General features: G+C 47.2%; 1 protein-coding gene across 2 annotated transcripts in view; it reads right to left on the bottom strand.

The window, feature by feature from the left end:
• TBCA (tubulin folding cofactor A) overlaps positions 1 to 11,371 on the bottom strand; it is a 106,749-nt gene extending 95,378 nt beyond the window's left edge. The window contains exon 1 of one of the 2 annotated variants that reach the window (XM_033929395.1): positions 11,134 to 11,371. In XM_033929395.1, the coding sequence (XP_033785286.1) occupies positions 11,134 to 11,186 (53 nt within the window). In that variant the 5' untranslated portion in view covers positions 11,187 to 11,371. Of the gene's footprint in view, positions 1 to 10,898; positions 10,928 to 11,133 lie in introns of those variants that run through there. The other variant, XM_033929403.1, reaches the window with a different exon arrangement.
• Positions 11,372 to 13,281: the final 1,910 nt, after the last annotated feature.

Raw genomic sequence — 13,281 nt, forward strand, 5'->3', positions numbered from 1 at the left:
GGTTGGCTTCTTAGCTGGCTATCTGAACTAAGGAGACACGTGCCTACGTCGGGCACGAAGGCACTCGCGTATGCGCGGTGCAGTTAGTCATGAACTTCCTAAAGTTCTTAAAGCAACAGTACTTTTGCAGCTGTCCGCATCGGGGCTCTGTGGCTGATGTCACCCACATGTGAGAATATCTGCCTGCTGTCCCTGGATAACACCTGTTAGGGTAAGTAACTGTGCATTCCGGTTGGTTGCAAAACCTCCTAGTGTAAATCCTAGACGTATGTCATGAGCCATGACTACTGGTTCAGTTATGATCTGAAGCAAAGTATAGGTCAGGAGCAATGAGGAGTCAAACTAGACTTTACATTTCTTATTGTAACGTTTTTCACATAGTTTGCTAACCCATAAAAAAGGAGGCAAGCTCATGTTAGGTTCCAAACTTGGACAGAAACTTAGTATCAAGTGTTGTATTAATCCCAAAAAATTCAGTCTCCTGTATTTAACTTAGATGTCTTCAAGTCATATTTATATTCAGCAATACTATCAATTTAGACTGTGCAACTTATCATTGTATAACTTGAGCTATGTATAAGACATTTTCAGTTCTTCTATTTTTTATTAATCTCACACCTTTTTCAGTTAATAGCTCAACGTGAATTACATTCAGGTACACTTTAGTTATTTTTGCTGTCTATAGAGGGCTTACAATTCAAGTCTGTACCTGGATAATAAAGTTAAGTGGCTTGCTCAAGATCACAACAGCAGCAGCAGCAGGATTTGAACCAGGCTTCCCTAGTTGTCAGCTAGTGCTCTAAACACTAGACTATTCCTCCATAATTTTAAGTGGCACTACTCTCTGTCCAGACAGATAATTTAAGGTGTATAATGCTTGATATGCCCAGGCCAGAATCATCTGTTTAAAAGCACTTACAAGTACGTGGTCAGCTGTGGTATGACTTGAATATCCATCTCATCTTGTTTAAGTTCTGTATACTAGTGCTGCCCGATTCAGGAAAAAAAAATTTTTGATTCAATTCAGCCTATTGAATCGATTTTTCGATTAGATTTCCTTGCCCAATTGGGTGGTTTTTCTCAACATCCTGGTGGGTTTATTTTATAGCCTCTTCACCTCCTTTGCCTTCTCCTAACCACACTAGCACTGTGGTGTAAACCACAGTTCTTCAACCGCCGGTCCGCGGACCGGTGCCGGTCCGCAGGAAATTTTTGCCGGTCCGCGCAGGGCCGGCAAGATTGACTCACTTCAACTTCCTGCCGGTCCGCGCAGGGCAGGCAAGATCAACATGTGAAGCGTGCGCTGGGCCGGAGAGATCTTGGGGAGCCTCCGACAGTGGCTTTCTCCCCTCTCTGCAGCTCTCCTTTACTTCCCAGCGCAGCGATTCAGGAAGGCAGCCTCGGGGCTTTTGCTGAGTCGCGGCTGCCTCTGATGATGCAACTTCCTCTTTCCTCAGAGGCGGCGCGACCCAACAAAGGACCCGAGGCTGCCTTCGTGAATCGCTGCTGGGAGGGGAGAAAACCACTATCAGAGTTTAGTGTTCCCTCTAAGGTGAGCGCATGAGCGATCGCTCACTATTTTCAGTGGCGTAGCTCATGCTTCTTCTGGTGTCGCTCACTGGAGCGGAGGTAAGAGGAAGTTGTGGCGGTGGTGGTCTGCCCTGCTCGCCTAAGATGCAGCAGCGGCGGCTCCTTTCATGATCCCCGCAATCAGTGGCGTACTAAGTGGGGGGGGGGCGGTCCGCCCCTTGTTCTCATTGGTGTAACTCCGGCCCTGCAGCTCCGGACTTCCCCACACCTGCCCCCCCCTTCGGATCGCTATTATTTTAAATGTTATAGCGGCGGCGCTGTATCCATCAGTGGAGACGTCTAACCTCGGCCTGCCCCGGAACTCTTACTGCAACAGTGACTTCCTGTTCCTGCCTAGACGGGCGGCTGCTGCAGTAAGAGTTCCGGGGCAGGCCGAGGTTAGACGTCTCCACTGATGGATACAGCGCCGCCGCTATAACATTTAAAATAATAGCGATCCGGGGGGGGGGGGAGCCCGGAGCTGCAGGGCCGGCGTTAGAGGGAGTAAGAGCTGATGGTGCCGCAGGGTCCCGTGGGGGGAGGGAGGAAGGAGGAAGGAAGAAGAGGAACCGAAGCATGGCAATTTTGGGAGAGCAGGTGTGGGGAAGTCCAGAGCTGCAGGGGAGAGTGTTGCGGTACCCAGCTGGAGGGAGAAGGAAGATGAGGGAGGGAATGAAAGGAGATGCCAGGGCTTGGAGGGAAGGAGGAAGGTATGCCAGACTAAGGGAAAAGGAAGGGGGAGATGTGAGAGCATGGAGGGGGAGCGAAATATGGAAGGAAAGGAGAGAGATGCCAGAGAATCAGGGAAGGGAAGATACCAGACTATGGGGTGCAAAGGAAAGAAAGGAGAAGAGAGAGATGCCAGAGCATAGGGGATGGGGTGGTGACAGAGAAAAAAATGGAGAGGTGGCAGAGCTGGCTGGCTTTGGGGGTGGGCAAAATCTGGAAGGCAGTGGGGGGACATAAGGAGGCACTGGGGGCACAAAGGACACAGGAAGGAGGCACTGGGGGCACTATGGACACGGGAAGGAGGCACTGGGGGCACTAAGGACATGGGAAGGAAGGAGGGAGGGAATAGAATGGGACAATTGTTGGGCCTGAGTGCAGAAAGAAAGAAAGGATACACAGTCAATTAATAGATGTCCCCTTTTGATGAAAAAAATAAATGGTCACGTTACCACTGACTTACTTTCTCTTCAGCAGAGTCAGCATCCGCACTGAGGTGCAGGAAGGTCCCGCGATGACTCGTCTGCTGGCTCTGCTCTGGATGAAGTAAGTTACGTCGGAGGGGGTGGACCCGGCAGACGCAGTCATTGCGGGACATTGCCGCAACTCCCTGCGTCTGCCGGGTCCACCCCCTCCAATGTAACTTACTTTTTCCAGAGCAGAGACAGCAGACAAGCCATCGCGGGCCCTTCCAGCATGCGGCTGCTGAGTCCGCTCTAGAGCAAGTACGTCGGAGTGGGGTGGATTGGCAGCAGGCAGCTACAATCATCGCGGGACCTTGCTGCATGAAGGGAGAGAAAGGAGCAGGACTGCTGGAATGGAAGAGTGGTGGAGGGAAAGAAAGGGGGCAGGGTGGTATGGAAGGGTGGTGCTGATGGAATTGATGTACAGAGAAAGGGGAGAGACATAAGGGGAAAGGATATTGGAGGGAAAGAAAGGGGGAAGATGCTGATTGAAGAGGGGTGGATGGAGGGAGAAAGGGCAGACATTGGATGGTAGTGGGGAGCCTATGCTGGATGGAAGTGCAGATGGGAGAGATAAGGGAGCAAATGCCAGAAGGAAATGGGAGGAGAGAAAGAGGGAAGCAGATGCTGGATGGAAGTGGACAGAGAGAGGAGAAGTACTAGATGGAAGGGTTGGAGAAAGAGGGTACATGATGGAAGGAGGGGATAAATAAAAGGAGGGCACATGATGGGGAGAAAAGGATTGAGTTAGGGAAACACTGGAGGGGTGAGGGAAAGAGGTGGCAAGCTTTAGGTAGACAGTAAAAAAGGACATTGATGAGAGGGTAGTAAGAACATAATCTAGACAGATGCAGAAAATAAATTGAAAAGGGAAATGAGGGAAAAAAGGGAAAGGGATTGCAGAGGAGAGGTGTAGGAGAGGGAAGGAGAGGAGAGAGATGCCAGACCAATGGGGGTGAAAGGAGAGATGAAAGGGGGAGGCATACAGTTTCTGGAAGGGGCATAGAAGGAGAGAAGATGCCATATAGGGGGAAGAGAGACGGCAGACAGTGGACGGAAGGAAGAGAGTTACAAGAAGATGAGGAAAGCAGAAAGCACAGAAGACAAAGGTAGAAAAAAAAATTTCTATTTATTTATTGCTTTAGGAGACATGTGTCACTGTTTCTGTGAAGCATTGTATGCAGAGTCCAGCTTCTTGCTGGTTCAATTTAACCTTTGTCTATGTATTTTTATTTTATCCCCCCTTTTACAAAACTGTGAAGCGTTTTTTAGCACCAGCCGTGGTGGTAGCAGCTCTGATGCTCAGAATTCTATGAGCATTGGAGCTGTTACCTCCGTAGCTAAAATCTACACTACAGTTTTGTAAAAGAGGGAGGGGTTAGTTTGTGATTACATATTCCATAATAGGCGAAGGTGTGTTCTGTGTGTTCGAAAGACATAGTTTTCTGTTAGGATTGACGGTGTAGGATTGATCTGTGCTGGTCTGGCTTGTTTAGTTTTACAATGGGTGTATTGATGTACTGTTCACTGCAATATGTAAGATGCTGCCTTTTCCTAGATACTCATGTGTGACGTGTGGCTTGTTACTAAAAATCATGTTTTTCGTACAGATGGGGGGGAGTGCCAAAAAATGATGGGCCCCGGGTGTTACATATGCTAGATACGCCACTGCATTATGTAAAGATACCAGAAAGCTGGCGAAGCAAAAACTTTAAGTAAATTGTTATTCTTCTAAGTTTTGAGTATTTAACCCTCCCACAATCTCATGGGCAATCGTTTCAAGTTTATTGAGATTTTGATTTAAATGCAATATCAAATATTTTCAATGTGTATAACAAAAGTAAATTTTGGGAAATAAATAAAACCATTTGAACAATAAACATACAAACATATCTATAGATGATTAAAAATACATAAGGAGTACAAGGATAAACTACATTTGTTTAAAAATGCGTCCTCCGTGCCTGCTCATAAATTTGTGGAATATGTAATTTGTCGCTCATGCATATTTTATTTTGCACACACCTCATCAATCCTTAGAGGGAACATTGGTCTGGGAAGCTGCTGGGCAGGGGGAAAAAGGGACAGCTGCTACTGGAGAGGGAGAAGGAGAGATGCTGCTGGGAGGGGAGGAGGGAAATGAATCTGGGAAGCTGCTGGGCAAGGAAAAAAGGGACAGCTGCTACTGGAGAGGGAGAAGGAGAGATGATGCTGGGAGGAGAGGAGGGAAATGAATCTGGGAAGCTGCTGGGCAAGGAAAAAAAGGGACAGCTGCTACTGGAGAGGGAGAAGGAGAGATGCTGCTGGGAGGAGAGGAGGGAAAGGAATCTGGGAAGCTGCTGGGCAAGGAAAAAAAGGGACAGCTGCTACTGGAGAGAGAGAAGGAGAGATGCTGCTGGGAGGGGAGGGAAGAGAATTACTGCTGGACAGGAGGAGGAGGGAAGGGAGAATGAAAAAAGGAAGGAAACAGCTGGCAGATAGATTAGAGGAGGGGAAGGGGAGACACAGGCATGAGAAAGTAGAGAGATTGATAATAGGAAGGGGTCAGCAGAAAAATAAGCAGAGAGGGACAACGATGATAGATCTGGTGTAGGAGAGATAAAAATGAAGAGAGCAGTGAAGCTGGAATGAATCATGTAAAAAGGAGAGAGGGGGCACAAGCTGGATGGAAAGGGGAGAGGGGCATAGAAAGAAGACAGATACCATATGGAAGGGGAAGAGGACAGACAGTGGATGGAAGGGGCAGATGCTGGATTGAAGAGACAGAGAGGGCAGACGCTGGAAGGAAGAGAGTGAAAAGAAGATTGAAAACAGAAACTAGAGACGACAAAAGGTAGAAAAAAATAATTTTATTTCTATTTTGTGATTAGAATATATCAGATTTGAAATATATATCCTGCTAGAGCTGGTGTTAGACATAACTGGGGACTGCAAAGCCCAGACAGTGCTTCTTTAGCTTCCAGCTGGCTTAGGGTGCTCTCTGACCAGGGGGCAGTTGCCCTAGTGGCACTTCCCTAAAACTATTCCTGTCATGTGTGACTGCAGTATTCTGTTAGCATGATATTTCTGTGTAGCATTCTGTAATAATTTGGCTTGTTCAGTTTTCTTGATAGTAGAGGGGATATATGTGAAGGGGAGGGGAGACAGGGGTTTTGTTGATCCTGCTCTGAATTATTTGTATTTGTAAAATGACAATTGTACAGAATATTGTTTCTTTTTATACTTTAATAAAATACATTCAATATAAAATCATAACAGGCTTGTGTGGATGGAATCAGATGATTTGTGGGGACCGACTCGCGGAGATGGGGCGGAAACGGGGTTTTTAAATTTTAGGCCTAGTAGTTTGCCGGTCCACAAAATAATTATTTTTTTTCTGCCGGTCCACGGGTGTAAAAAGGTTGAAGAACACTGGTGTAAACAAAATAAACAAACAATCACTGTGTAAACAAAATAAACAAACAAAAAATACTTTTCCTCGCTCTGTTAAATCCTAGCTCATGTTTGCAGTCTAACACCAGCTCTGGCAGAATACACATTTCAAATCTGACATATTGTAATCACAAAAAAGAAAATAAAATTATTTTTTCTACCTTTTGTTGTCTGGTCATTATTCAAATCTTGTTGGTCCCAGGCTCCGGTTGTTTTCTGATAACTTGCTTGTCAGGGTCTCCTTCTTTCTTCATGATAACCATCCATCTTCCATCTCTGTCCTCCCATTCCGTTTCCCTTCCCTCCTCTGAAGGTCTGGCATATTTCCTTTTATTCGTCTCCATCCACAGATCCACCTTTTCTCAACTACTACCCTTTCATCCAGCATCTCTCCCTACTTCCCCACCACCCCAGGGTCCACCATCTCTCCCTTTTTTTTCCCAACTACCCTCCTAGCCAGTATCTCTATCCCCCCTCCACACCATCCCTTGTGTCCAACTTCTCTCCCTTTCTGTTCCTTTCCTCCCTAAATCCCATTGTCCACCATCTCTCTCCCTCCCCTCTGTTTTTAGACCCATTATTTCTTCCCCCCCCCCGAAAGTCTGGCATTTGCACATCTCTTTGAACCCCCCCCTTCCCTCCCTCCCTCTGTGTACTTCTACACCAGGGCCCTCCTCCCCTGAAGGTTTGTCACCCCTGAAGGCCTGCACCCCACCCCTGAAGGCCTGTGTCACCATCCCTGAAGGCATATCCCTCCCTTTGAAGGCCTGCACTCCTCCCCGAAGGCCTGTCCCCCCTGAAGGCCTGTAATACCATCCCTGAAGGCCTCTGCCATTACCCATGCAGGCCTGTTACCCCCCCCCCACCCGCCGAAGGCCTGTCTCGCCTGAGGGCCTGTGCCACCATCCCTGAAGGACTGCGCCCCCCCACGGAAGGCCTGCTTGTTCCCCCTGGCTTCCCGCGCATCCATTTACCTAATATCAGCAGCCTGCAGAGAAAATCGCCGGCGATAGAGATCTTTGCAAGCTGCCATAGGTCTTCGGAGCTGTTTCCTCTGCCACGGTCCCGCCCCTCCTCTGACATCAGAGGCAGAATCGCAGCAGAGGAAACAGCTCCGAAGGCCTATGGCAGTTTGTAAAGATCACAAGCACCGGCAATCTTCTCTGCAGGCTACTGTTATTAGGTAAATGGATGTGCGGGAGGCCAGGGGGGAAGCTGGACACCAGCACTTCCGGACACCAGCCCGTCACCCTCTAAAGCAGGTGCGACAGTGGCTGGCCAGCAAGAGGCAGCGTTGCCGCTCCTTCTTTAGGGGGCGAGTGTCAGTTACTGAATCGGGAAGCTGATTTTTTTGTTTTGTTTTAAATCTATTTGAATCGATTCACCCAAGTGAATCGGTGAACCAATTTGAATCGTGAATCAAGCAGCACTACTGTACACAATATATTACAGTGGTCTCAAACTCAAACCCATTGCAGGGCCACATTTTGGATTTGTAGGTACTTGGAGGGCCTCAGAAAAATATAGTTAATGTCTTATTAAAAAAATGACAATTTTGTGGGGAGGGGGGTAAGGGAGGGAGAGCTAGTGGAAAATCGGATATTAAATCTTCATATAAATATAATAAAGTTGTTTTGTATTATTAATAATTGATAGAAGGGTGGATAAAGTTATGGTTCTATATACTAATTGTATGAAATGGTGTATTCTCTAACATTTTTCTATATTTAATCAAATGTATTACACTGTTATAGTTTATAAAATAATAAAATTTTTACAAAAAAAAAGAAATGACAATATTGTATGAGGTAAAACTCTTTATAGTTTTCCTTTGGCTACGTCTTAATAATAATACTGTAATTTATAGCTAAAGAGACATATAATAAAAAGGTAAAAACAAAATCCACCTTGAAGAGTTCTTTAGTTTAGACGTCGATCCCGGGCGTCCTATACAGAATCGGGCCTACACCCGCCCAAAGTTAACCCAATTCTGTAACCGACGTCCATGTTGCAGACGTGCCCAACATCCCTCCCTGGATCACCCCCCAACGGCCCACCCCCCGAAGATCACCGGCAGGAGGGTGCCAATCCCTCTGCTGACCCCCCCAATGGCTCCCCTCTAAGATCACCGGCAGGAGGGTGCCAAACCGCTCTGCCGACCCCCCCCCAACAGCCCCCATAAGATTGCCGGCAGGAGGGTGCCCAACCCCTCTTGCCGGACCCCCCCCAGCGAACACCACCACCCCGGAACCCCCACTTGTCCTTACCAGCAAGTTGGACCGGACGGCTCCTCGCACGTCCGGCCAGCAGGCCCGCCTCCGTCCAAATGAGGTGGGCCCACCCCTACCCTGCCCAACCCACAGGATCCTAGAGCCTGATTGGCCCAAGCGCCTAAGGCCCCTCCTATAGCGGGGAGAGAGCATGAACTCGAAGGCCTTGAGCATGCGCAGATGCTCAAGGCCCAGCAAACAAGAAGACGCAGATCTTCGGGCACCGGCACCGGCATGTCCTGTGCATTGTTGGCGGTGCCAGATGGGGGTAAGCAGTGTGTTCGGGTGGGTGCTGGGGGATGCCAGATCGTAGTGGTGGGGGGGGGCGGCACAAGCAGGGGGGATGCCGTACCACGGGGGGGGGGGGGGGAGAGAGTGCCGGATCGCGGGGGGTACTGCTCGCAAATCGAGGCAAGCTCAGTTTCCGAGGCGCTGATTTTACAAATGTTTTGCTCGTCTTGCAAAACACTCGCAAACCAGTGCACTCGTAAACCAAGGTACCACTGTACATAAATAGTGTTATAAAAAGTTCAGCATTTAAGCTCAACACTGGTACCCAAATATGTACAGAAAAGATGCTACCATAAACAGGGCCAGGAGGAAGAAGTGCCACAGTCAGGCCCAGAAAGAAAGGTATAAGGAAAATGCTGAAGTGAATGCAAAAGAGACAGCTACAATGTCAGAAAAACAAAACCAAAGTCACAATATAAATATATAACATTTCTCATATATGACGTTGTGCTAGCGACTGCTGTGCAGCAAAAGCACCAAAGTCCTTTAAATCCCTATGAGCTTCTGTGCATTTGCTGTGCCAGCCCATACTAATTTGTTTGATATAAAAGGCTCTAAAGCTCTAAAATGTTTTCATTGGCTTCTAAGAATTTTGGTTGGTGCTTGCAATTCCTAAAAATGCTCTCCATCTCTTCTAAGTCATTTTTTAAATAATTCAAATTAGTTTTTGATAAATAACTACAAGTCCACTGGTATGCATAAAATCATATGTACAGCAGAATCTCAGCTATCCGGCATCCACGGAGATTGGTGGATACCTGATAACTGTTTTTCTGGTTAACTGAAAGTGCATTAGAAACCTCGTCTAACATTGTCTCAATTTCCCCCCCCCCACCCTGAAGCACCAGCACAGCAGTGGTCCTGAGCTACAAAGCCTTCCTCCCTCAAGCCCCAAAGTGGCAGAAACAGGAAGCAGTCCTGAGCCATGAACCCCCAAGCTCCCTCCCTTCCTTACCTGAAGCGCAGCAATCATCAGGAGGCAACCTGAAAACAGGTTACTCGTGGCCAGCCCTGGTAGGGGCTTTCCTCTGATGTACGTCAGAAGAAAGACCCTGCCAGGGCTGGCCACAAGCAGCCTGTTTTGAGGCTGCCTCTTGATGACCCCACTGTGCTTCGGGTAAGGAAGAGAGAGAGAGGGAGCATGGGAGTTTGTGGCCTGCTTCTGCAACTAAGGGACTTGAGGGAGGGAGGAGAGTTTTGTGGCTTAGGACTGGTGCTTCAGGGTGGGAGGGGGATTCGTGGCTGCTTCGGGGCTTGGGGGAAGGAGGGAGGAGGGCTTTGTGGCTCAGGACTGCTGCTGTGCTGGTGCTTCAGGGCAGGAGTAGCTGTTTAGGGGCAGAAGGATATGTGGCTCATGATGCTGCCGCACTCATGCTTCGGGTTGGGAGAAGATAGAGTTCATGGCTCAGGACTGCCGATGCTTGTAGTTCATTGGGGCTTGAGAGAGGGGGGTTTGCAGCTCAGGACCGCTGCCGCTTCGGGCAACATTTTTTTCCCACTGGCAATTTTTTTTGCAGGTTGGGTGAGAGTCCCAGTTAACTGAGACTCTACTGTACTGCTACTTAAAAAAAAAAAAAAAAAACAACCCACAGTATAATCAAAGAAAACTGAGAAGCATTTAATTACAAAACTCATGTTTTGCTGCATGAGGAATTTGAGCAAAACTTTAATGACACCAATAAACCAAGTACTCCTAAATAGAAGAGAAAGTGTATTTTAATCATAAATATACATCACTAAACTAGGAAACACTATCCAATCACTGGTAATTTAAGAATACGCACAAGTTCTGAAAAGAAAATTAACAAATGCCAGAAAATCCCATGTGGTTTCTACAATGAAAACAATCGTCCCTCCTCTGACTTTTTTACTGCTAAATTTGGCTAGTGTTTACACATTTGGAGATTTTGTTGCTTTAATTTTGCCTATTCCTACTTTATTAAAAAATCTGAAAAAGTTTCGACGGGTCCTTAAAACATTGATGAATAAACGATAGGCTTTCATTTTGAATCTGTTCTTTCTAATGCTGGCTTGTTATAAGACGAACTAAAAAAAAAAATAAAAAAAGCACCTCCTCTACAACCAAAGGCAGTTTATACATTATATAGATACTTTAACTGACGTTATTAAACGTAAACTAAAGTACCTCAGCTCACTCATTGATCAATCAACCGCTTCTCAACTGGACTTCAGAAGAAAAGCATTTAAAGGCCTGGTACAGCATTATGTCTTGTTACAGCGCTCACCAACTCCACGGTGCGCTGACACCAGACATCCAAATCTCTGAAGAAACCCTTAAGGAGGAGGCGAGCTATCCAAAGCCCGCTGCAGGCCCAGCGCCCTCCCTAGCCCTCAAACTTGGAGCCAGAGCCCTCACTCACCGCTTCACAACGCCAGACCTAATTTTAATCTGTTTGATGCGGGGGTCGGCCATAGCGCTGAAGTTTCGGGGCCACAGAATCGGCAAGAGGGTGAGAGCAACTGGAATCAGACGCCACTAACGCCCCTATCGATGAGACACGGACTGAGAACCCCGCGCGCCGCGCGGATTTTGCTGCGCAAGCGCCACGGTCAGCCCCAGACAGGGATTTGCTCGCGGGGATTTCTGCGCATGCGCCAATGAGGTGCTCTTCTCTTCCCGGAAGCTTTGCAGGTGAGGGGTTATAGTGTAGGCATGAATCTGCAAAAGAGGGTTTGTAATGCTTCCGAGTGACACTTGCGTTCAGGCTTCGACTTTAGCCAAATTGTCTGCGGCTCCTAAAGCAGTTTCAAGCTACTGCTTCAGTGCCAGATGCTTTTTTTTTTTTTTCTTTACTAGACTTGTTCCAGAACTGTGCAGGAGAAATTGTATACTAGTATGGTACTATAACAAGTGCAACAACATTTTCTAATTTGGTACCGAATGTTAAATATTCCAAGATAGTTATGCATTAGAGTAAAAATAAAGATGATAATTGGAAGTAGCTTTTTGCGATTTTTTATTTGTGTATTTAATTACTGACAATGGTATAGTCATAAAAGCCAGTTCTAGTGCAAAAGGCATATGAGTCTTGAACCACTGGGTTATTTTCCTTTGCTCGTCAGATTGTAGAAGGCATCATCTACCTTTTTCTCTCAGCTTCAACTCCTGCATCTCTGGGCTGTGCCTCATCTCCTCAGTTTTTCCTTCTACAAGTGAGTTGGAAGGTGTCTTTCTGATCTTCTCTGAATTGGTTATTTTCGGGTTTTATCTGAACTGTGAGGCTTGCGGTGCTCCAGAGGTAGGGTTACCAGACATCCGGATTTACCTGGACATGTCCTCATTTTAGAGGACTGTCCAGGTGTCTGGATGGGTTTTCAAAACCCAGCTCTTTGTCCAGGTTTTAAAAATCATTGAGCCCGGGGCTGCATCTGGAAGGCAACTGCACATGCACAGATGTGCATGATGTAATCGCATCCGTGCATGAACAGTTGCTCTCCAGACATGGCCCCAAAGAGACAGGGCTGGGACTTAGGGGCAGAGCCACATGTCCTTTTGTTTGAGGACAAAATCTGGCAACCTTATCCAGAGGGCCCCAGTGCTACTGGTCAGAAGTCTGTAGCTGGGATGGCAACCCTTTTACAGGGCACCTGCCTGGCCAACCTGCCCTAACCTACTTTAGGGTAACTATATGGTGGCACAGGGACCAAGAATCCAGCTACATCTGTATTTGGACGACTGGCTGATCAGAACTCCGTCCAAGCACAAGGGAGAGACTGCAGAGGTACATGTTGTCCAGCTGCTACAGGGCCTAGGTTGAATCATCAGCTTTTAGAAGAGTCACTTAGAACTCATGCAATCCCTAGAATACTTGGAACTTTGCTTCAACACAGCAGAAGGCCATATTTTCTGCCAGAGCCACACAAGCTGAAACTAAGATGCCAGTTTATGGAGATCCGGGCGCTGCTAGCTCCCAAGGCTTGACACTATCTGAAGGTGCTGGGGTCGAAGTTGTTCCATGGGTGAAGAAAACTCATCTAGTATTCTCCAAGATGTACTATTGTCCCACTGGTCTCCACAGCCGGATTCTCTACAGAAGCCGATTAATTGGATGGCAGAGTCAAGTCAAAATTTGCATTGATGGCTCTGGCCAGAGTTGCAGGAAAAATGCTTGCTGCTCTGCATATCATCTTGTGTGATCCTGATGACAGATGCAGCTTTTACAACTAGGAGGTACATTGCAAGAGTCACCTAGTTTAGAGCTGATGGTTGCACTCACAGAGGAACAACCAGTTAGGAGCTGTGAACCATTTGTCTAGCCCTAATGACATTGGAGAACATTCTGGAAGGCAAAACGGTCAAAGTTTTCTTAGACAATGCCACAGCAGTGGCCTATGTCAAGAAGCAGGGAGGCACCAAGAATACTCCATTGAAATTGGAAGTCCACTTGCAAGCTCTATCAGCAGCACATGTATTGGGAGTTGACAATGCACAGACTAACTATCTCAGCCGGCAGACCTTGTCTCAGAGGGCCTTTGACAGCTTTATCGTCGATGGGAGTATCCAACAT

Source organism: Geotrypetes seraphini, chromosome 1 (assembly GCF_902459505.1).
Source record: "Geotrypetes seraphini chromosome 1, aGeoSer1.1, whole genome shotgun sequence".
Taxonomy (NCBI): Eukaryota; Metazoa; Chordata; class Amphibia; order Gymnophiona; family Dermophiidae; genus Geotrypetes; species Geotrypetes seraphini.